General features: G+C 41.4%; 1 protein-coding gene across 1 annotated transcript; it reads right to left on the bottom strand.

Moving 5' to 3' along the window:
- Positions 1-2,868: 2,868 nt before the first annotated feature.
- Positions 2,869-19,845, bottom strand: LOC149064994 (cyclic nucleotide-gated channel alpha-3-like). Its single transcript, XM_089254642.1, has 5 exons — positions 19,596-19,845; positions 15,552-15,688; positions 10,316-10,527; positions 8,021-9,126; positions 2,869-3,132 (listed from the first exon to the last, which is right to left on the bottom strand). The coding sequence occupies exons 1-5, from the start codon at positions 19,830-19,832 to the stop codon at positions 2,869-2,871; spliced, it is 1,956 nt and encodes a 651-aa protein (XP_089110768.1). The 5' UTR covers positions 19,833-19,845.
- Positions 19,846-24,639: the final 4,794 nt, after the last annotated feature.

Genomic DNA, 24,639 nt, shown 5'->3' with positions numbered 1-24,639 from the left:
CCTTGGAGGGAGGGATGAATGGGTGAGTAGCAGCAGAAAAGAATGCACTTCACATATGTGAAGTGTAGTCACCCTACATAGGGGGCAGACATGGGTTGGGCAAAAAAGCTATTTAGCCTGGATGAACAAAAAATAACTTTTTTTTTTGCTTGTTGGGACCGTTCAATATTTGTAATATTCCCCCTAAAGCAGTGTTCTCAGCAATGGCGTCGGAGCCGGGGTTGCTGTGGGCGCTCAAGCACCTACGATAATTTGTGGCATGCATCCGAGCACCCCCAGAATTGATTCAGAAATTAAAATTTCCGATATAAAACTAAAGACGAGCACCCACAGTTTCGAAACACTTCCGACGCCCCTGGTTCTCAGGATCGCGTGATAATTCTTGGGGGGAAGGGGGGACGTTGACTTACACGACAGTAGAGAGTCCTCTTGGGAACAATATTGGTATTCCGTAGAAAGGGCACGACCGTGGAGCAGGGCCCAGAGTTTCCACGGGGAGGGGGGGGGGGTTCTGTTGTGAATTTATAGCATGAAAAAACAAACATTGGTGGTGATTGTCCCAGGCCTCATAGGGCTGCACAGCCCTGTCATCCCCATCCTTATGGGGGCCAGGAGAAAAGGCACCAATCCCCCCCCCCCGCAAAGGAAGAGTGTTTTTTTAATAATTATCATCCTTTTTTATAATCGCGTCGATCCTCACCGACTAGCTATAGCGAACGACGAAATCGTACAGTACACGCGTGAAATGTGTTGCGGCGCAACATTTAGGCCGAATTCAAAGGAATACCACAGTGTTTCTAAAAGTGTGCGTTGCAGCTCTTAGGAGCGTCGTGGTGAGCTGAAAATATTGATTTGTGCGCCTATTTACGCTTTGAAGTGGTTCTTTTATATGGGAAAATATCTGCCAAACTTTTTTGGGGAGCCGCCAATGAACCATGAATTACGCAAGGGAGGCAGCTTACAAAAAGAGAACCATTGGAATACGGTGGCAAGCTTGCGATCTGAGACCGACAACAAAGCATGACGACGGAGCAAATAACAAGCGTCTAATATCGGACTTCGAAAAATGTGAATAGGAAAAAGGAATCAAAACCTTGCCGCCGGATTCCAAAGGTTGAGAACCACATCCTGCAGTATGGCTCCTAGGCTGAGATAGGCCGCCCGTATAGTAAATTGATCAAAGCGTCTTTAGTACGCTTTGAAATTGATAGTGTGAAAAAAAAATTGAGAATTATCTCGGGTTCCCAGGCTGGAACCCTGTCAGCCCCCCCCCCTTACTGTGATACCCTGCGCGGATGAATGTGGCATTGACTGTCAGAATCAGAAAATCGGCCGGACTATGTGCCTTTACACGATGGTTTCGGCTCTCGTATATAAGGGTGTGATTATAGTTCACGCGTGTTTCTGAGTCTAGAAACCCGCGTCGTTTCCGATCGGTTAAAAACCCGAATTTCCAGCTAAAAATGTTGGGTGAAAAAGACAGTGGTTCCCAAATTTCAAATCAGAGCACCGATTCTAAATTTGAAAATAGGTTATTAGTTTATATATCACGACTACACCTCAGTATACACTACTCTAGTCACCTAACCCAGGGGTCTTCAACCTTTCACGCACGGCGGGCCAAATTGAAACTTCACACGAAGCCCGCGAGGCCACCAACTCGTGGAATTTAGTGATATCTTAACAGAAACTCGGGGTCCCGAAGTTAAACAGAGGCAAAAAATAGTTGAAGACTTTTATTTATTCTAAAACAATTGTTTTCACTAATTCTGGAAAAGTGTTTGATGAATTACGGATTAAATTAATTAATTCTGCGATTAATTTTAGTTTGAAATCTGTGTTTGAATGATTCTTTAATTATTTTTTCACTAATTTTGAAAAAAAAAATTTGTTTCAAAAAATTTATTAATTTTATTTATTAAATTTATCAATTTTATTTATTAATTTTATTTATTAAATTTATTTATTAATTTAATTATTAATTAATTATTATTAATTAATTATTATTAATTATTATTAATTAATTATTATTAATTAATTATTATTAATTAATTATTATTAATTAATTATTATTAATTAATTATTATTATTATCATTAATTATTATTATTATTATTTATTATTATTATTTATTATTATTAATTATTATTATTAATTAATTAATCATTAATTAATTAATCATTAATTAATTTATTATTAATTAAAATTTATTAATTTCTAATTTATTAATTTATTAATTTCTAATTTATTAATTTCTAATTTATTAATTTATTAATTTCTAATTTATTAATTTATTAATTTCTAATTTATTAATTTATTAATTTATAATTTATTAATTTCAAATTTATTAATTTATTTATTTTAAATTTGCTAATTTATTAATTTTTTAAAAATTATTTCTTTCAGTGATTCTGAATTTTTATGAATTATGAAAGTATTTCTCCTTTTTTTTTCATTAATTCTGAGTTTTCATCATCAATTTGTTCCGTAAGAAATTTCTTTCATCAATTCCGAGAAATTATTTCTTTCATATCTCTATAGACTTAAATCTTTTTATTTCAATATTTTCAACCATTTTCTGAAAATGATCGGGCCACGGCAAAAAAAAACAAACTCCAAGGGCTAAATATGGCCCGCGGGCAATGCGTTGAAGACTCCTGATCAAACTTGTTATACAACATAATGAATACACTAGAATTCCCTCCTCCTTTGCGTTGAAGCCAGTTTTAAGGAAGAACCGCTGCTCTTCGTCTTCGGAAGCACCTTTTCGTTAATCTGAACAGACCATGAACTCAGTCATCAAATGAGGGTGAGTCTGATGACAATCTACGGGCAATTTGAGAGACGTAAATCAATCAATATCCCACACTCAAATGTCGTCTTGATGCTTCTCGATGCTGGTGACACGCTGCTTGACATTCTGTTGGAAACTCGAGAATTCGGCGTATAACCTGGCCAGTCTGGTCTGGAGGATGACGAGGGAGTTGTGGAGCCTGTCGACCCGTTCCCTCATCGTTTCTTCGGCCTTCTCTGAGGCCCTTATGGCTTCTTCATCTAGGAGTCCGTCTTTGAGAAGTATCTGCTTCCCACGTTCTATGAGCAGCTTCCGCGCTTCCGGATATTCCTCGAGAACCTTTGAAAATACGAAAAGATAAAGTTATACATGGTTCACAAAATTCCCTTCCGGAAAAATGATTTATAATTCAGTGCTCTCTCTTCAACCGCTGGTCCGCCAAACATTCTGACCAATTCACGTATACCCGCTACAAAATTTCCGAATTATTTAAATACTAGCTATAATACCCGGCGCTGCCCGGGTTTTCTTCCATGAGGCTGTTTGGATCACGTGATATCTCCCTCTTTCTTTGAGGGACATGCAAACCGTGTCTAAGTTAACCAATATGACGACTTCCTGAGCGACTTCATGAAATAAACAAATCTAGATTTAAAGAAACATAGAAACGAATATATATTTTTTTCTTTTTTAAGGGGTGCTAGGTATTTCGATCCCCCCCCCCGAACTTTAAGTTCTCCATCTGCCTGTTTCAGCTTTCAAAAATGCTTAATTGAAGCTGTGGAATTTCTTCGATGTACTTTACGGGCCCATAATTAATTTTAAAACATCCTAAACTATGAATTAATGCAGTTGAATATCAAAAGACAATACGGAGACATTATTTTTCATGCTTGAGAAGATATAAATAAAAAGTTGAAATCAATGTTATTGCATGAATGTCTAACTCAAAAGTAGGTCCGGGGCTAATTACTTCCTATTTAATCTCCTGGGCTTCGTATATGTCTAAGCGACCTCAATATTTCAAAAATTGAGAATTCAATACAATTTTTAAAATTATTGATGGGGCGGAAAATCCCACTAATTTCCGCATTTCTACAGTAAAATCGACAATTTTAGCACTGATTTCTATGAGGATTACTCTTTTCCTGACTTTCAAAGCGATGCTGATGATGATTATGACGTCTATTCAAAAAGCTTCATTACTGAGAGTATATTGAAAATGTGGCAAACCATTATAAAGGCATAAACTATTATACATATACTAACAGGATTAAAGAAGTGACAAACCGTTGTAAAGGCATATACACGTCTGAAACGCATTGCTAGGAAACCACGGTAACCAAAGTAAACGTTCGGAAAGTGATTGTTGAGGCCCAAAAACCATTGTTGTCGGACAGTTTTTTGCCCATTTGGGGCATTTGCCCTGGTCTGACGAAATTTTAAAGTAGCCTATCGTTCAAGTCGGGTCCCATTTGGTATATATGCAAAATTTGGTGACGATCGATCTAGAATTGTAGATTTGTATAGAGAACATACACACACACACACACACAGAAAATCAATTTTATATATATAGACTAGCTAAAATACCCGGCGTTGCCCGGGTTTTCTTCAATGAGGCTTTTTTGGATCACGTGATATCTCCCTCTTTCTTTGAGGGACATACAAACCGTGTCCAAGTTAACCAATATGGCGACTTCCTGCGCGATTCATGAAATAAACAAATCTAGATTTAAAGAAACGTAGAAATGAATTTTTTACCCTTTTTTAAGGGGAGCTAGGTATTTCGATTCCCCCCCCCCCCTCCTGAACTTCAAGTTATCCATCTGCCTGTTTCAGCTTTCAAAAATGCTTAATTAAACTGTGGAATTTCTTTAATGTACTTCTTACAGGCCCATAATTAATTTTAAAATATCTCAAACTATATGAATTTATGCAGTTAAATATCAAAAGACAATACGGAGACATTAATTTTCTTTCTTGAGAAGATATAAATAAAAAGTTGAAATCAATGTAGTCAGCATGAATATCCAACTGAAAAGTAGGTCCGGCTAATTACTTCATATTTAATCTCCTGGGCTTTGTATATCTCTAAGCGAACTCAATATTTCAAAAATCGAGAATTCTATTCAATTTTTAAAATTATTGATGGGGCGGAAAACACACCAAATTTCCTCATTTCTACAGTAAAATCGGCAATTTTAACAGTGATTTCTATGAGTCTCGCCCTTTTCCTGACCCTCAAAGCGATGCTGATGATGATTATAACGTCTATTCAAAAAGCCTCACTACTGAGAGTATTGAAATGTAATTGTATTGAATAGTAGTATTGTGTAGTATTGAAAGTATTGGCAAACCATTACAAAGGCATAAACTATTATACATATACATATACTAACAGGATTAAAGAAGTCACAAACCATTGTAAAGGCATATACACGTCTGAAACGCATTGCTAGGGAACCACGGTAACCCAAGTAAACGTTCGGAAAGTGATTGTTGAGGCCCAAAAACCCTTGTTGCCCGACAGTGTTTTGCCCATTTGGGGCATTTGCCCTGCTCTGACAAAATTTTAAAGTAGCCTATCGTTCAAGTCGGGTCCCATTTGGTATATATGCAAAATTTGGCGACGATCGATCTAAAATTGTAGATTTGTATAGAGAACATACACACACACACACACACACAGAAAATCAATTTTATATATATAGATTGTACCTTCTCTCTTTACAGGGTGTCCCGTAAGTGCTAATGCGGCCTTTGTGTCCGTCTATCGTAGACGTATAGTTTCGATTTGAAAAAAAATGCTCAAAAGACGTTCAAATATTACCCTGTACCAGTTTCGAGAGTGAAAATACAGTGTGTAAAACAAAATAAAAAAATCTAAATTTTTATACGGTCCCTCTATCCCCTAACATGTAGTTACTACTACTACTGAACCAGACATGCACCTCGTCCATATTCCTCTGCGGAACCTCTAACGAATTGGTACATGTTGGAATGTGCGTGTAGTAAAACCTGATGTGAAGTTTGTTTCTGTGTAATGCTTGTTATGTGCAGTGCTGCCATCTGCAACCAGTTTCTCCCTATAAATGAAGGGTAATGATTGAATAATTTATCGTTGTGTGTAGGCCTGTTGCTCTCTGTGGCGAGATTTTTTAACGGGGAGATCGGCTCGCATTTGCGCCTCGAAGTTGGGAACCACAGGAAATAAAACTTCAGCCGCGACCACCACTGTGGTGACGGTGGGGTTCGGGTTCGAACCCGGATCCTCGCGATGCGATTCCGTCACTATGACTACTCGACCACCACAGCGAATATTGCACTGAGAAACTTGGATCTTTTTTCTTTTTCTTTTTTTTGGCCTCGGGAGAGACAGAACAGAACGCCCTAATTGGTTGTTAGAGGACAAGCATATATAGATATATATAGATTTCTTTTATTTTGTGACACACGCTGTATTTTTTAACTCTAAAAACTGGTACAGGGTAATTTTTGAACGCCTTTTGAGCATTTCTTAAACTGACATCATACCTCTACGACGAACGGTTGATATAAGCCGTATTAGTACTTACCGGACACCCTGTATATTGATTTCTTATTTCTGTGTTACCGGTCAGCAGGTCTACGAATTTTGTTTACTTATTTTCGGACTGTTTGCAAATTATTTCGCACATTTCCAGCCAGTCCCCGATATTGCTCAACTACTTTCTCTATGACTAAGCTTCTTGCGCATTTTTGTAAGAGTATACACACACATCTTCTACACCGGTGTGCGCGTGGCTCCTAGTGGTGTCGCCAATCTTTGTCAGTGGCGTTGCGACGAACTGTGTGTGTGCCTATTTATGCTTTTAACATGGCATACTTTTATGAATGCATAATATCTACTAAACTGTTTTAGGGAACCGCAAATGAACCATGAACAGGGCAAAGTAGGCCGTATGTGGCAAAAGTTTGGGAGCCACTGTTCTACACATTTCTGTACGTACTCATATCATTGCTGGGATACGGAAGTCGCGTAAACGTGTCTAGACCTAACTACGCATTTTTAGAGACACGCAAGCGTTTTATGGATTTCAAGGGGATATATTTATTTAGATATGTAGGGGATATACTAGATATTTCTACGAGGATCTCGACTCACAATTTTCGCAGCAGTACGCAAGTCTCCACGCCTCCTACGGAGGGGGTCAGGATACTTGAAGTTTCTGAGGCACCCAACCTTTCTTTTATAGCGTGCATGCTCAACCCATGTCCCGCGGGCCAAATATGGTCCTCGGAGTCATCTGATAGGCTCCTCGACTTTATACCTAATTTTGCAAAAATGAACTATCCAACACATTTCCCGATCACTTAAGGGACCCTCGGCATATTCACAAATCACTTGAGTGACCGTGTCGACACGGTTTCAGATCATTCAAATAGCTCGAAGCTCATTTGCAGATAATTTAAGTGACAAGGGAATACGCAGAGACCGCTTAACCATTTCTGACTATCGGAGCCCTTTTTCAGTGTATAATTTCTATGGCGGAACCCTGTTTAACTCGAGGAGCCCTTTTTTAGCATATTATTTATATGGCGGCACCCTTTAGGCCACTTTTTTTGTTAGTTTATCAAATTTATTGATTTATTTTATTATCCTCGAGTGGCTGCTGAGCCCTCGGGAAGCGCACACGGACGGGTTCCGTGGAGCACCGGTTGAGAACCGCTGGCTTAAGTTACCCGTGCCATACTTAGATATAACTTTTGTAACCTGTACGGCTCCAGAGCACTTAAGCGGCCCCACAGTACATCCCCAGGTCTTTTGAATGATCCACGGCACATTTACAGATTACTTCAGTGACCCGCGACACGATTTTAAACCACGATGAAGTGGCCCCGCACTCTCCTAAAGGTTGGGCGCCCCCTGTTTTATATAGTGAATTACAGAAACATAATAAAAAATAGTGACGTTAAATGAATGAATGAAATCTTTCGTCTAGGGGCCATTCAAGTATTACGTAAACAAATTTTCAGCCATTTTTGACCCCCCTCCCTGTCAGCAAAACACTGACCTCCCCCCCCCCCGCCCCCCGTCAGCAAAATTTTGTCAGCAGCTTAGAATATTTCATGTCTTCAAAAAGGGGTGGTTGATGACGTAAGCAACCTCAAACCCCCCCCCCCCCCGATGCTGACGTAACACTTGAATGACCCCCTACAGACATAAGGATGAAGAAGTCCTTACCTCCCAGAGGTCTTGCTTGGACAGACAAAACAGGTCAGAGTACCCGACGCTCCTCACGTTGGCAGTTCTCCTGTTGCCGGTCTTCACCCCGGATATGTTGAGGATACTAAGCTCCCCGAAAACGCTTCCGTCGCACAGAGTCACGAACACCGTCCTGCCGTCGTCGGCGACGACGTTCAGTTTGCCCCTCTTGACTATATACATCTCTTTGCCGACATCCCCTTTCCGACATATGTAGTCTCCGGGGCTGAACACCTGCAGCCGCAGCCTCAACACCAGCTGCACCAGCAGCCCCGGTTCGCAGTCCTGGAAGATCCGGACCCTCCTGAGAGTGTCCAAGTGCACGTGGATCGCTATCTCCGCCTTCAACTTGTCCGGGAGGGTCGCCATGACGGCGTCCTCGTCGAGCGACTGTTTGTTCGTCCAGAGGTACTCGAACCACTTGATGACCCGATTCTCGAGGTCTTTCCCGACTTTCCTGAACTCCAGGTACTGCTTGACGTTGTCCATCCGACACTGGAACTCGGCCCTGGCGGCGTTCATGTTGGTGATCATGCTGCCGACGTTACCGACTATGGTCGCGAATATGAGCACCCCGACTAGGAAGTCGAACACGACGAACACGTACTCGATGTTCTGCTCCGGTACGGGGACTTCCCCGATAGTCGTCAGGGTCAGGGTGGACCAGTAGAAGCTGTATATGTACTGGTGGGTGAGGGATCCGTGCTTCGGATCGCTGACGTTCTTATACACCCACAGGTCTGTGCCGAAGCCTATGCTGTAGCTCATCGCGAAGTAGAAGCAGGCGTTCCAGTGGATTATGACCAGGATGTATGCTATGAGCTTGCCGATGCGGAACACGTAAGGGAAGTTGGTTCGGGTCTCGGTCCTGTCGAAGAACTCGAGCATCCTGTGGAAGCGGATCAGCCTGTTGAGTCGGACGATCACCGAACACGGAACTTTCTGGTGGCATTCCGTGCCCAGTACCACGTACAGGGCGTCCGTTGGCACCAGGCTGGCGAGGTCCAGTCTGAAGTTCGTGGACTTGGTGTAGTTTTTCAGGAGTTTTTGCCGATCCCTGACCAAAAGACCTTGTTCCAGGTAACCTGAGGTAGAAATGACCGAATTTTCACCATTATGTCATCAATATCAATATCGGTACAAATATTATCATGTTACATTATTGTTACAGTAAATGTGATAAATCGGTTATTATGCATAATTGCCAATCGTATGATAGGTTCGAACCTCACCGGCACCACAGTAATCCCTCCCACCCCTGAAATTGGTTCTCTGTGGTTCTAAACTTCGAGCCGATACCGCCGTTAAAAAATCTCGCCACAGACAGCAGCAGGCCCACAACGGTACAAACATTCAGTCATCGCGTTTCATTCGCAATTCGAAGTACAGTCGAATCCCGTTTTAACGAATACCGTTATAGCGAGAAAAAAATCGCGTTTTAACGTACACTTTCCTAATGCCAAAGAAAGGTTTACATAAGAACAATTCAAAAAAACCTTGAATTCCTTTATAACGAAATTTTCTTGTAACGGAGTGGTTTCTCCGGTCTCTTGGAGTTCGTTATAACGGGGTCTGACGGTATTTTAAGTGGCCCCGTGGCACAATTCCAGAGCATTTAAGTGGCCCGAGGCACATTTTCAGATCACTAAAGTAGGCCTCAAAGATCACTTTCACATGCAAAGATCACTTAAGTAACACACGACATAGTTCCAAGCACTACACATAACAAGCATTACACGGAAACAAACTTTACGTTAGGTTCACAACACATACATGCCAGCCGCCAGCACGGCCCAGGTCTTCTTCCACCACACACCTGCTAAAATCTCTTCTTTGAGACAAAGCGGCGGGCCATAATCCGGTTATTAAGAGGTTCAGACTCCCTGGCACACATTGCATAATAACCAAGTGTCGTTGGTAAATTTGATAAATACTTGAAATTTTTCACCTTTGTCTGGGATTATGCATAATACTTAGTATGTGCGACGAAAAAAGTCGAACCCCGATATAATGGTAACAAATTTTACGATCTTATCCCGATATAACGATACAATACTTGCATGAATTATCATGTAGTACGATTGTTCATATAGTACATGTTTTCCAATGACGCAACTCTTGGGTACTTATGCATAATCGCGGTTGAAGAGATAAATTCAGGGAAATTTGTCAAACTTACCAAAATGGTAGGTAATTATGCATATAATATAACCTGATTTATCACATTTACCGAGTGACGTAATCATTGAACTGGTTGGCCCCCGACACACATACCTGTTCTGGACTGTATCGCGATATCTACGAGGTATATGAAATCGCTGGCGTAGTCCAGGACGTACCAGGCTTCTGGACAGAGGTTCTGCAGCTCCCAAAAGACGCTCCTACCGATGATGACCAGGATGTTGTAGAAGACCGCCATCGAGATCACGAACAGCCATCTGTAATACACGTTCGACGCTGGGTCAATGACGAATGTCGGCCGCAAACTAGGACGGAACCAAAACAACAACAGGTAAGTATGTGACGTTTCCATCCATTTATTATCATCATTTTATGGTTACGATACCATATATATTTTGCATTTTTATGCTATATATTGTACGCCATAAATACCGGTTACTACGTTACCTCAAAATAGTTTTGCTTCAAAAATAAAAAACATTGTAACCGATATCGTGGTGAATAAGATTTTACATCGGTATGCTGCGTGAAAAAATAACCAATAGATACATGGTATCTGTCAATGTACTATTTATTTTCATGCTGGAAACAAGTATAACACCTACAGTCAACTTTACTTGTAGAATTTATAAAAAATAGTTCTGTTCTTATTCAATAGGTGGCAGCAGGGGGATCAATATTCATTCTATTCCTATACAGAAATATCGGAACGTGAAAGAGAGTAGAATTCGAACACTCACTTATCAATGCTGTAGGCAGTGTATAATTTATCATTCGAAATTGCCATTGTTATTCAATGTGTTGGTATCGATATCTACAAAGAGGTGGGGGGGTCTGTCAACTTGAACTGAACCAGAATTCTCAATCTTAACTTTTGCCATCACTTGATGGTGTGAAATGACTTAGATTGCCGTCAGAAAAAGCTTTATCGTAGCCCTATGAAGAAGCTGTTTGTTCTCCCCCCCCCCCACCCATCGTGGCGAAGCTCAACATTCACAGCACTACTGAGAGGTTTCATGCCAATGTTGGCATGTCTACATATGTGTATATGCATTGACATCTTCATCATGCTCTGTGGAAAGTTTCGAAGGATTAAAATAATTGATTTCTTATCAAATGTTTTTATTTTGTAAAATCACTCGCGGTACCCCCTTTCATTAAGACCCCCCCCCTATTTTATTAACCCAAACCACCCCCCCCCCCACAGGCGATTACTACTCACAGTTTGGAAACCACTGATATAAGAAAACAGTCTATAGCATGATTCATTTTGTCAAATGAGAAAAGGTCGCAGAAAAGTCACCAAAAAGTCACCGAATTTTGGTTTTGGTATTTGGTAGACACCCTGAATATATCAGTCGCAGCTCGACTCGTATCTCCACCCATGAACCTCTGACACTCGCGAGTTTATTCACGCCACATTCATATGCACCAAAAATTAGCTTTTCTTGAAAATTTGTCCTTCCAATAAGTCAGAAGAAGCAACCCCCCTTCCCACGAAGCTGTTTTTTTCCCTGTACTCCTATTAGTGTTCCCCCCCCCCACATTCTACTTTCTAAATGTAAGAGCGAGAGAGGAAACGTAGGGTGAAAAGAGAAATCTACGGCATTTTGTCTGTTGTGACCTTTGTATTTGCATAATTTTTAGAAGATTTAGTGATTTCTATTGGCAGTTAAAATTCGAATTAGGAAAATGTTATAAAAACGTTTAAAGGGCTAAGGGCAGACAATAATGGAAACAACGAGACAAAATGTCCCTCCGCCTCCCACTGGGTGGACAATTATCCCCCGCCCGCCCCCCATCCCGACTCTAGCATGAAAGGAATTCGTTCCTAACGTGTGCACATGAATGTCTGAGCAGGGCCTGTTTTCGCATAAGTTCTGGTCCTGGGCAAATACGAATTTTTAAGCCCCCCCCCCCGTGTAGAGACGTGAGTGAGGGGCCCCAAAAGGGAGTCAACTGTAGGGCCCTAGGTACGCTCCCCGTTTGTCCATGCGAGAAATACGCCCTAAGTATGAGGCATGCGTATTATGTATATACGTGTTTGAAATGCCGTCATTTATCTGTGCCAGGACAGTGCCGAATTTTCGGTCTGCACCTGATCTAAGTGGAAAAGAAGCTTAGGGTAAAGTTTAGCCAAGGTTGTTGAAGTCACTGGAATAGAAAGTATAAGGTCGTTTTCTCTTTATTGTGCCCTTAATGTCCACGGCAAAGAATAAGGGCGGCCATTCGTATTTTCGGATTAAACAACACATCTCTGAGGACTAGAAATGTTCCCATGATACTCTTCTCCTGTAGAGAATGGCAAAACTCCGTTTACTTTGGCGTTGTCTCGTTTGTGATCGATCGCCAGATCAACAAGAAGCTTGTGTGGGGGGTAAAGCTAATATTTTGACAATCAAAAAAATGCGGAGTGTTTACTCTCCGTATATTTTCTCCGACTTTTGTGTGACTATTTGCTGATATCGTGGACAAGTCCGCCCAACGATGGAGGTACTTTACCCCCATAGTACTTTACGCCATCTCTGAGACACAGACACGGCCCCCCCCCACTAATCACTCTAGATGTGAGTGAATGAAGTTCGTGGAAAAGAGATGGGAAGCTCTGCCCCCCCCCCGCCCTCTTTCTCCCTGTTTACAGAGAGTAGATATTTGTCGTCCAAGCCATTTGCGGTTGATGGCCAATGTCAAATACACAAAGTGATGATGTCCACCAAAACTGAAGGTAGCACCATCTGTCCTCGTTTATGAATATCACACAAGTTGGAATGCGGCAATTATAGTCTAATGTGTTGATGATTTCACACGCAACACAGTCGAGTTAAACTGATTTGGCCATCGGCTTACGTCCCAGAAGAAAAAGGTTTCGTCAGTCCGGGCAACAGCAGCAAGATTGCCTGTGTCTGCATGTGACACAATATGAGATGCTACTTCACCAAACTCCAACCATATCGATATATTGCAATATACTGCCATTAATGAGTTCCTTTCTGCTCTCAAGCCCCCCACCCCCACCCCCGTTAGACAAAATCCTACCTATATTCTTCCCCGGGATCTGACAACAACCTTCGCGGTGGTAGATGAGCATCTCACCACCACGCCGACCATGAGCTACAAAGAGAGGATGGAGCAGTGCCGTCTTAACGCATGGGCCCACCCGGGCGCGTCCCGGGAGCCTCAAGAGAAGAAGGGCCTCACAAAAATGAGTTCCGGTTGAAATTTTCCAGGATACACCAGGTAGGGTCTCCGAAAAACCACTTTGCCCGGGAGCCCATGATACTCTTAAGACGGCCCTGGGATGGAGAATTGGTGCATTTATCTAGATCAGCGTTTCTTGACCTTTCCGAACCCGAAGAGCAGTAAAGCTGAAGCAGGCGCTTATCCAGCACGATGTGGTGGGAGAGGCGAATTGTGAGTAAGTTTAATCGTCCCGTGTTTTTAAGGAACAATATTCTCATATTATTCGGCTCTTGGGAGGGGTGGTCGTTCTCCCATCGCATTCTGTTTCCAATCAGTCGTTTGGGGTCATTCAAGTATTACGTCAGCATCGGGGGGGGGGGGGAGTTCGGATTTGCTGACTTTTGTTGACAAGGGGGGGGGGAGGGGGGATTTTGAAGTTTGCTTACGCCATCAACCACCCCTTTTTGAAGATAGGAAATATTCTAAGCTTTGACGAACTTTTGCTGACAGGGGGAGGGGTCAAAAATGGCTGAAAATCTGCTTACGTAATACTTGAATGGCCCCTTACCATCATTGTGGACCCATCTCTGGTCCGCGGATCAAAGGCTGAGAATCACTGTTGTGTGGATTCTGATTATATTTTTTATACTTAGAAGGTCACGAAAGTGTCAACCTCTTCTGCAACAACGAAATTTCGTGTTTCTTGATGTCGTTATAACCGAGTTTGACAGCATACGGGGTGTCCCGTAAATTCTCATAAAAAAAATTGAAGAAATTTGTATATTTAAAACACGGTCTGTGCTAAAAAGTTATTCTCACGAAGGAGGATTTTTTAATATAGAAATAGAAATTTATTCAAATTTTTAACGATAGAAGGTGCTGCATGAAAGCTAATCATTATAAATATGAAAATCGGTGTCCTATAAAATGCAGGGTGCATGATTAACAGCGCATTTCTGAATTTTTCTTTGACTGAGTGCTTACATAAGGTTTTATGTTATGTTGGCATCAGTGGGTAGATGATGTTGTGTTGCCTCAGCCACACTAATTCGAACCGAATGGATTGAAGAAAGGTGCAGGTCCAATCACTACTGCCAGACTGGTTTCCAGCGCCCTCTATCGAAAAAAATTTGGACATGTGTATATATATATATATATACCATTTTTTTTTGTTTTTTTTTGTTAAATATATAACTTTTTCGCAAACAACATTCTAATATACAGAGTGTATACTAAACAGGCGGTATGGCATTTTACTAGCGAACCGTTGATCCTAGAGACCAGGGGCGTAGCCAGAAATTTCGTTCGGGGGAGGGGGACCACATTCATTTCGGGGGGCGGGACACCAAAGTGATAGAACAATAGATTCGGCCACCTTTCTTCGGTCATTTTCCCACATTTCGGGGGGGGGGGGGGGCAGACCCCCAAATCTCCCCTTCCCCCTTCGCTACGCCCTTGCTAGAGACATACTTCTAATTATAAAAAGTTTCCAAATAACGTGTAGTACTCAGATATGCCATTCGTGTTTCAAGGGGTTGTATAGTTATTGAAATAAAAAAAATTAACTCTTTATACAGTCCCCGTGTTCCTCAAAACCTTGCTTAAAAGGTTTTTGACCCGTTCCTCCTGTGATGCCAACAAAACAAAATCCATAGTGCCATGTATTCACTGAGATATTCCTATTCGAAAAACGGAGGAAATTTGGGGAAAAAACAGCGTTAAATGTAGGTATAAAACGGTTTTTCTGCACTTTTTTTTTTTTAAGAGCTATTTTTCCCCATCTTTCTTCCGTTTTTCGAATTCAAATATCTAAGTGAATATTGCACTAAAAACATGGAATTTTTTGTTGACATCAGGAGAGACGGGACAAAATCTTTCTAATTAGGTGTTGGGGAACACGGGGACTGTATAAAAAGTTAATATTTTTATTTTAATAACTATAAAACCCCTTGAAACACAAATGGCATATCTGAGTACTACGCGTTATTTGGAAACTTTTTTCTAATTGGAGTACACCTGTCTCTCTAGGATCAACGGTTCGCTAGTAAAATACAATACCCCGATTGCTATGCACCCTGTATGAAAAATCTTTGGTTTTTTATGACTTTATGGGACGCCCCCTGCACGTGAAATGAGAAAGCATTCTCACCGCCCACAGCAGTTCTCAGTCTCGTTGATGATTTCTTCAGGTCTGTCGACGGTGGACGTGAATTTTTCCAAGAACGAGTCGGGCCGGGGTTGCTCCGGTTTCGATCTTTTCCTCTGGTCCGTCCATGCCAGGGCTATCTGATACGAAATAAATACAAACACGATGAATAAATGCTAAAATTCACACGTGAAAATAACGACATCATTCACAAAAAATGGCACGTTATTCAGATCATCGTAATTAATGTATCCGACTACGTTGAAAACGCCATTTTGGAAGAAGACATGGATTTTAAAGAATCAAAGTTACGTTCACTTTAGTGTTGCGTTTTTACATGCAAGTAATACGCGAATAAAGACTTTGAACGTCATTTACGAAGAATGTTATTTTTGACATTTTACTTGACTTAGTGACATGATTTGTAAAAGTTGATGCATTGCATACTTACGAAATTTTAATATGATATTTTTCTATATGTTGTTGAGGTTATGAACCAAAATCTAAGGTCTATCACATATATTTTTTGAATTACAAGACAATTTATAGACAAAATGTAGGATGAAATTTCAAAAAATTCACACGTACTGGAACATATTTTGGTGTAACTTATGAACATGTCACGCAATCCTTTAAATTTTGGTTCACGACCTGCAACATTATTAGCTAAATGCACTGTGAAAATCACAAAGCATTTCATTAATAAAATTGTTTGCAATCGTGTTTCGAATATCACATGAATTTTGCCTAAAATTTGACATTAAAACGACTTTTTCATAGAAAATATAATAGATAGACAAAAATTTGTCGCTGTTTTCACCATTTCGAGACACTTTCTATCAAAAAATGTATTTAAAGTTCACTCCCCAGAAACATTTTAAAGAAAAGTGACAAGAAAGGTAGTCGGATACATTAAGGTGCATATTGTGATCGAGGTTTTCAAAAATCGTGTTACAATTTTACAAAACTATATTGTCTGTTATGTTTCTATGTGCGCCTCCCCCCCCCCCTCTCCCCGTCCAACCAAATGAACCTCTCCATTATATAATGATCTCGTATTCATTTATATAATGAGGAAACGGGTATCATTCATTGACCAGTTCGGGTCGTTACTTGATGCGATCCGATGACTCCATTCAGGTAATGTTATTCGAACAAATTTTTGTCAATCATTTGATCATTTTTGTCGCACTAACGTCATTTTCTGTACGCGAGGGTTGGCCAGAGGCGCATTTACGGCATCCGCCGCCCGTGGATTACGTGAGTTTTGCCGCCCTTCTCCTATCCTAGTTTAGTTTTCTTGACTGCTCTTTCCTCGAATTCGCCACCCTGTGCTATAATACAGGAGTAGGGGGAAAGGCCAAGCGTATTGTATACAATACACGGGGATGATCAAAAGAGTGACTCAAGAGACACAGGTGTACTTGCAGGAGTGGGGGAAAGGCCAAACGCGCGCGTAAGTGCACCTGTGTCTCTGAGTCACTCTTTTGATCGCCCCTTGCGCGGACACTCTCTAAGTCACTCTTTTGATCATCTTCGTGCTCACACACTTTCTAGGTCACTCTTTTGATCACCCCAGTGCTCATACATTCTCTACCGGCCGTATTCATCAACACAGTTTAAACTACAATCGCAGGTTAAAGGATTAGCGATGGACACGGATTAGTTAAAATCCTCAATTTAACCAATCCGTTTCGATCTTCAATCCTTTCACCTACGATTGCAGTTTAAACTGTGTCGTTGAATAGGATCGTAAGTCACTCTTTTCATCACTCCCATGCTCACACACTGTCTAAGTCACTCTTTTAGCCATTCAGATGCTTTTGCATATTGTTTTGGTCACTCACATACTTGCACATTCTCTGGCTCATTCTTTCGGTTGCTCACTGACATGGTTCCTTGCTTTGTGGGTCACTCTGTTGATCATTTACGCGTTTACTTGGTGCCTTAGATCGCTCTTTTGATGATTTACACTTTTACTTAGTAGTCTAGATGACTCTTTCGGTCATTCACATGCTTTCACCCTCTCTATAGATCACTCTTTTGTTCATTTACATGCCTGCACACGCTCTAGGTCACTCACTGACCTGGTCCTTCACCCTGTAGGTCACTTTTTGGTCATTCACTGATCTGGTTTCTCGGTTATTTTGCTCACAAATTGATCTAGTTTCTAGCTGTCTGGGCAGATGCGGATTTATTGAAGGTTATACAAATCTTGCCGCACTTCTCCCATCTTACTAATTTTCTTGGCCACTCCTTCCTCAAATTTTCTGTCCTGGGCCCACTCCGCCCCCCCCCCCATTGTATAAATAGGCTACGGGGTTGATTTACAACTACACCTACAATTTTTGGCCGATTCCGAACGGCAGCGTTTGATCTTTTGTTCTTTTTTTATACTCACCGAGTGTGAGTGCCTTAAGTGCCGTCTTAACGCATGGGCCCGGGTACCTCACAAATATTAGATCTGGTTTGAAATTTTCGAGAGTAAGCATGTAAATTTGCCAGGTAGGGCCTCAGAAAAAAAAATCACTTGGCCCGAGAGGCCCATGATGCTCTTGAGACGACCCTTTCATCGAGAGATTGGTGCCCTTACCCCTCGCTGTGGGACCCTCTTTGTCTGTGGTCATGTAGCCGTTTCTGTTGTACCTCCGCGTCAGGAAAGTTTCTGACAAGGGTGAATCGGGCATCAAAGTAGCGACATCTCACGGCATCCTTTGGTACTTTAGACGAGTATCTCATCGAAATGGGCTACCGCTCCCAAAAAAAAATTATAATTGGTCTTATTATAATAATTAGACTGAATTATGATAACGGGGATAATTGCTCATTACATGATTTAATACAGTCGAATCCCGTTATAACAAACTCCCAGAGACCGGAGAAATCACTTCGTTATAACGAAAAGGAATTCCATGTTTTTGCATTGTTCCTGTGTAAACTTATCTGGGGGATTAGAAAAGTGTTCGTTAAAACGAGATTTTCGCTATAATGGTATTCGTTAAAACGGGATTCGATGGTATTTCAGTGCAAGGAGAAAATTTTACGACCCCTCTTTATAAGTTTATACCAAGGATGTTCTCACCCTGTAGGAGATTGCGGGCCACTTCATTGGTGTCAAAACGTGCCATGGAACACTTAAGTGATCTGGGAATGTGCCGCGGATAACTTGAGTGATGTGTAACTGCACAGCGGACAGCATATGGGCTCTAGAACTGTGCCACGGGTCACTCGAGCGATCTGTAAATGCGCCGCGGTCGCTTAAATGTTATCTGGAACTGCACCGCGAGCAGCTTGAGTACTCTGCAAGTTTGCCGCGGTTCAATCAAGTGGTCTGGAACTATGCCGCCGGCCACTTAAGTGATGTAAAAGTGCACCGCGGGACGCTTACGTGATCTGGAAATGTAAATGATATGCGAATGTGCCGCGGATAACTTAAATGATGTGGAACTGCACCACGGACAGAGTAAGTTCTCTAGAACTGTGCCACGGGTCTGTAAATATGCCGTAGGTTAAGGTGCAACTAGTTACGTGACACTGCATCCTATCATGACTCATTGTGACCATATGACTAGCATTTCCCCGGGACATTCCCGTATTTCTCTGCAATTTTGGCTGACTATTTCACACAAGAATGTCCCGTTCTACCCGTATTTTCAACGAGTCCTGTTGGCGATTTTTCGATTATTTTAGCAATACATATATCGAAACATTTGGCATCTTTTTCTTTTTTTTTTTTGGTGATTCTCTGTATCTTCTCATATTTTTCGCGAGGAAATATGGTCAGCCTTATCATGACTCGTGATGCCTATCGACTATCAGTCAAACCCGGGACCACATCCGCAGAACTCAGAAGAATTCCTCAGCGCAAAAAACCGGTTTTGGGGGGGGGGTATGTGGTAACGCGAAGTCGACCATTGAAATCATTACGCTAATCACGCCTCATAACTAGTTTTTGCGCTGTGGAATTCTGCGGTTGTGGATTCTGCTTGATTTGTCCCGAAACTCATACGGTATGAAAAATGTCACAAGGTTGTTTGTCCATCTTACCCTGAGCCTGTTGACCAGGCCTCCGAGTCTCTTCGTCTTCGGCCTGCTGGCCTCGTCACGCTGCTCGATCCGAACGATTTCGGAGCACAGGCTCTGGCTCCTGGAACTGCGCAGGGACACGGAGGGAGAAGACGGTGCCCCGTTTTCCAGGGTCGCCAATTGGGGCTCGTCCGCCGTGGCCCTGTTGTTGCTCCCCTGCTGATGGAGCAGTGCCACGCTCTGTTTCCTGCTTGACATGGCGATCAGTCAGTTCGACGTCCTTGCTGCTGCTGCTGACCGCTAATTTGATACACTGCAGAGGATCGACCACCGCTGCTGCTCATCACCCAGAAGCTATCACGGGTGGAGTCAGTCCACTGAAGCCAAATTGAACTAGATTCTTGTTGTTTGTCCTAAAACAGTAAAAAATACGTATTTGAGGATATTGATTTTCCTGTGGATGCAATCATACAAGTACTAAACGCATCAACAGACCCCCTTTTTTTTTTAAACAGAAAAATACAGTGTTCCTCAACCGCAGGTTCGCGAACAGCTGCCGGTCCGCAAAGAATTTCGTCTGTGATCTACGTATAACTCTTTTTAACCTGAAATCGTAATTACAGATTTGAAAAAATTAAATACTATCTCTAAATTTTGTTTTGTCTTTGTTTTTGCCGGCTGCCGTTCTGCAAATTATTTTTCCACCTCATTTACTTTTTTGCCGGTCCGCAAATTGTTCTTCTTATTTTGCCAGTCCGTAACCTATACCTCAATTTTTGCCTGTTCGCAAATTAGTTCTCCTCTTTATTCACGTTTTGCCGGTCCGCAAATTATTTCTCCTCTTTATTCACGTTTTGCAGGTCCGCAAATTATTTCTCCTCTTTATTCACTTCTTGCCGGTTCGCTTATTATTTCTCCTCTTCATTCACATCTTGTCGGTCCGCAAATTATTTCTCCTATTTATTCACGTTTCGCAGGTCCGCAAATTACTTCTCTTTTTCATTCACTTCTTGCTGGTCTGCAAATTATTTCTCCTCTTCATTCACTTCTTGTTGGTCTGCAAATTATTTCTCCTCTTTATTCACGTTTTGCAGGCCCGCAAATTATTTCTCCTCTTCGTTCACATCTTGCCGGTCCGCAAATTATTTCTCCTATTTATTCACCTTTTACAGGCCCGCAAATTATTTCTCCTCTTTATTCACGTTTCGCAGGTCCGCAAATTACTTCTCTTTTTCATTCACTTCTTGCTGGTCTGCAAATTATTTCTCCTCTTCATGCACTTCTGCTGGTCTGCAAATTATTTCTCCTCTTCATTCACTTCTTGCCAGAGAGTCCGCAAATTATTTCTCCTCTTTATTCACCTTTTTCCCCCCGGTCCGCAAATTATTCCTTCCACTTCCACCGGCCCGCAGATGTAACAAGGTGGAAGAATACTGGTGTGATATGAAATCATCAAAATGGCCTGAATTATTATGAAATACAGTCATTCAACTCGGAATAACGACCTCAGTTGTAACGACAATACTTGAAGTTCCCGGCTGATTCCCATAGCGTTGTTCTTTAACCACTGGTCCGATTTCCTGCCGGTCCGCGAATTATTACTCTTATTTTTTTGCCGGTCCACGAACTATTTCTCCTATGCATTTACTTTTTTGCCGGTTTACGCAAATTATTTCTCTCAAGGCAAGTGATGGTGATATGGCCATAAAATATACTTTGAAGAGTTGTTAAAAGGAAAAAAAATGATCCACAATGGTGTATATCAGTGATTCTCAACGTGGGCGTTTACGCCCCCTGGGGGCGATGGAATGTTCCAGGGGGCGGTAGAAGCTACGGGTATAACATAGGATCCTATGAGTTAGATTGCGTTGGGGGCGATGGGAGGAAAAAAATTCTGAAGAAGGGGGCGATGGGACAAAAAAGGTTTCGAAACTGTGGTGTATATCAACGGAAAATTTAAAAAAAAATATATTTTTTTTTTCATAAGTCTCCTGGTCATGTTCCCAACGGTTTGCGGAAATTTCGCCACCGACATTTTGCCGCCGGCGTTTCGTCCCGGTACAAAATAGCAAAAACTAAGGGACAACGCTCCTTTCCCAACTTTTCACCAATTTTTGAATTCGAATATCTCAACGAATATTGCATTTAGGAACTTGAAATTTTCTTCCTTGGCCCCACGAGAGACAAGGCAACAACCTTCGAAGTGGAAGTTAGAAGACAATGTGACCGTATAAAAATTTAGATTTTTTTTTTATTTTGTGACACACTGTATCTCCACTCTCAAAGCTGGTACAATGTAGTAGGTTTGAAAGCGTTTTGAGCATTTTTCTCAAACTGAAACTACCTCTACGACGGACGGTCGATGAGATAAAGGCTGCATTAGCACTTACAGGACACCCTGTATATAATATTGATGTCTTATTCTATTGATGCCTAACGATAAGAAATAATATTACATGTTTGTGTATTATATGTTTCATAATGTTTTACATTCCCATATTTTCCCGTAAAGTTCTGATACAAGATCCATTCTACGTAATGCTCACCCATTTTTGACGATTAAAAAATAGTAACGACCCGTAAATGGTCATCAATGTCAATATTGTCGACGGATAACAAGAGTCAAAAAACAGTCACATAATGATGACCATTGTTTATACACGAAGGATGACTTACATAAAAGTTAATTACTGTCACTGGAAAACGCCAATAAAGGCTCCTCCCGTGTGTGTGTGTGCTCGAGAGCACTCTCATCAATATAAAGTTCCATTGATTTGAGAGCTTTTTGACGAAGACCGATGACGAAATCGATCAAAAAAAAGGCTATTTGGCGTGATGGCCGGAATGCACACACGCTAACATTCGCTCAAGGACTTGTTAGCTACGTCCTTGCCCCCACCTCCCTGACATCATTACTATCGATTTACAGCTCTAATTTACATCATGTATAACCACTATTTAAAAAAGGAAAAGACATTGTAGTATTCACGATATTATAATTTACTGAACCATTAGCAAGTGTTTGACGTGTCAATAGATATCAGAACTCACCATGTGATTCCATAACGGACGCCATTTTCGTTAGAAATGACGGTGAATATCCATCAGACATGACCGTTAAAAATTTTATTATTAATTAAGATCCGTACGTAATATAACAAGATTGGTCAAAAAACGACTTGTAAGTGTTTTCCCTCATGTGTTGCATCATCGACATCACTCTTATGACCTGTTTCTTTGATTGATTGCGTTCATGTGGGCAGAGAGACCGATGCTTTCCCATTATTCATTATTTTTCCATATCAGATCTAACACGTCTAAATCCACCGTAATTAACAGAACTAAGGGATGTATGAACCATGGCTCCCACGAGGGGAAGTTGACTAGGCTCTGGAGGCGCCAGGGGTTCGGCCTTATATACAGGGTGTCTGTCCTCCGGGCTAAAGGTATCCAAAAGTAACAACGGCTTATACGTGTCCGGAAAATTCACCGACAACAATTCATCGCCCTGCAATTCACCACTAGGCAAATTCACCGACCAGCAATTGATCGACTGAAAATTCACCGACCAGCAATTGATCGACTGAAAATTCACCGACAACAGTTTGAAACGAAGCTACCGAGTTCGTGAGAGTGTGGGCGAGCGAAATAGTGAGTGAGTGAGCGAGCTACTGAGTCCGTGAGCGAGTAAGCGAGCTACTGAGTCCGTGAGCGAGGGAGTGAGCTACCGAGTCCGTCAACGAGTGAGTAATCGAGCGAGCTACTCAGTTTGTGAGCGAGTGGGGGAGCGAGCGTAAAGCTACCGAGTCCGTGCGCGAGCGAGCTCACTCACTCTCTCGCCCACTCGCTCATGGACTCGGTAGCTTAATGACGAACTGTTGTCGGTGAATTTTCCGTCAATGAATTTTCCTAGCGGTGAATTGCTGGTCGGTGAATTTTCTGGCGGTGAATTGTTGGTGGTGAATTTTCCGTAAATCCAGCTTATACAATGGTAGAACCACACATGATTACTAAGGATACGTAATGTTTATATTTACGAAATAGATGCGATAAATGTGGAATTTGTCAGTTTTGATGAAAATAAATGCGAAAATTTGACTTTTTACTACTGTTCCGGATAATGTCTCACAAGTCCTTGAAATGAGCAGAGGATGAAACAATTTGTAGGACGTCACAGATTTATTCACAGAGAACAGCTTTTTACAGTTATTCACAAGCAGCGGTCTTGATAAAACACGCTAACCAGAGAGCGAACTACTACAAATACGATTCTGGCATTGAGGATAAGGTCCAACAACACTGACTCCTCCCTTGTGATGACATTACTTCTTATAGATACGGGAGAAGCTTCGAGGAAAAGAAACTTCCAGGAAATTCTATTTCATAGTTCCTAGTACCGAATTGGTGGCGCCACTTGACGGGCAGAAAATCAACCTCCCAGAAGAATCTGGATGTTTCGCGTTGCACCTTCACATTTCTCCTTTGGCAACAGGATACTGCTGACCAAAGCTGCATTAAGATAGCTCTTTAGTACAGCTTTGCTGCTGACCCACTGCTGTGCCAAGTTTGTAAATTTTGAGAGTTTCTCAACAAAACGAGTTATTGGTTATTTACAGGTGAAAAATGATGACTATTTACGTAATTTTCGTAACACTACAATTTTCCGCGGAATCTCCATAGTTTACACTTTTTAAAGCAAAAATAGGCCGTAATTTTGCTGACAAAGAAAGGGTCCTCTAAATGACCTCTTCGAAAGTTTTGAAAAACTACCACTGATTACACTCATTCAAATACAGAAATATAAAAAAAAAAATCCGGCGGAATTTTATATACATATTATCAAGTCACTCAAAAAAAAATGTATAAATATGTATTAATATGTTTAACGCTAAGAGAGGGCCAAGAATGAATTTAAAAATCACGCAACCCTAGAGTGACGTCATTCAAACAACACAAAATCAGGTACAGCGCAGAAAAAAAAACAAAAGAAAAAGTAGAGCGCTATAGATTAGGGGTGGCCAACTTATTTCTGTTCGCGGCCCAATATAATGGTCAGCTATAGCGT

The sequence above is a fragment of the Pholcus phalangioides genome, unplaced genomic scaffold (genome assembly GCF_987345545.1).
Source record: "Pholcus phalangioides strain wild (caught in Gottingen) unplaced genomic scaffold, Ppha-v1.0 ptg000042l_1, whole genome shotgun sequence".
Lineage (NCBI taxonomy): Eukaryota > Metazoa > Arthropoda > Arachnida > Araneae > Pholcidae > Pholcus > Pholcus phalangioides.
This window is presented reverse-complemented; position numbering and strand designations above follow the sequence as displayed.

Bases quoted from the DNA above. Each gene is read 5' to 3' on its own strand.
- LOC149064994 (XM_089254642.1), bottom strand. From the start codon at position 19,832: ATGTCAAGCAGGAAACAGAGCGTGGCACTGCTCCATCAGCAGGGGAGC. The intron at 9,127-10,315 runs GTATGTGTGTCG...TTTCTACCTCAG, and splicing joins CGCGATACAGTCCAGAACAG to GTTACCTGGAACAAGGTCTT. The intron at 3,133-8,020 runs GTAAGGACTTCT...GTATTTTCAAAG, and splicing joins CCAAGCAAGACCTCTGGGAG to GTTCTCGAGGAATATCCGGA.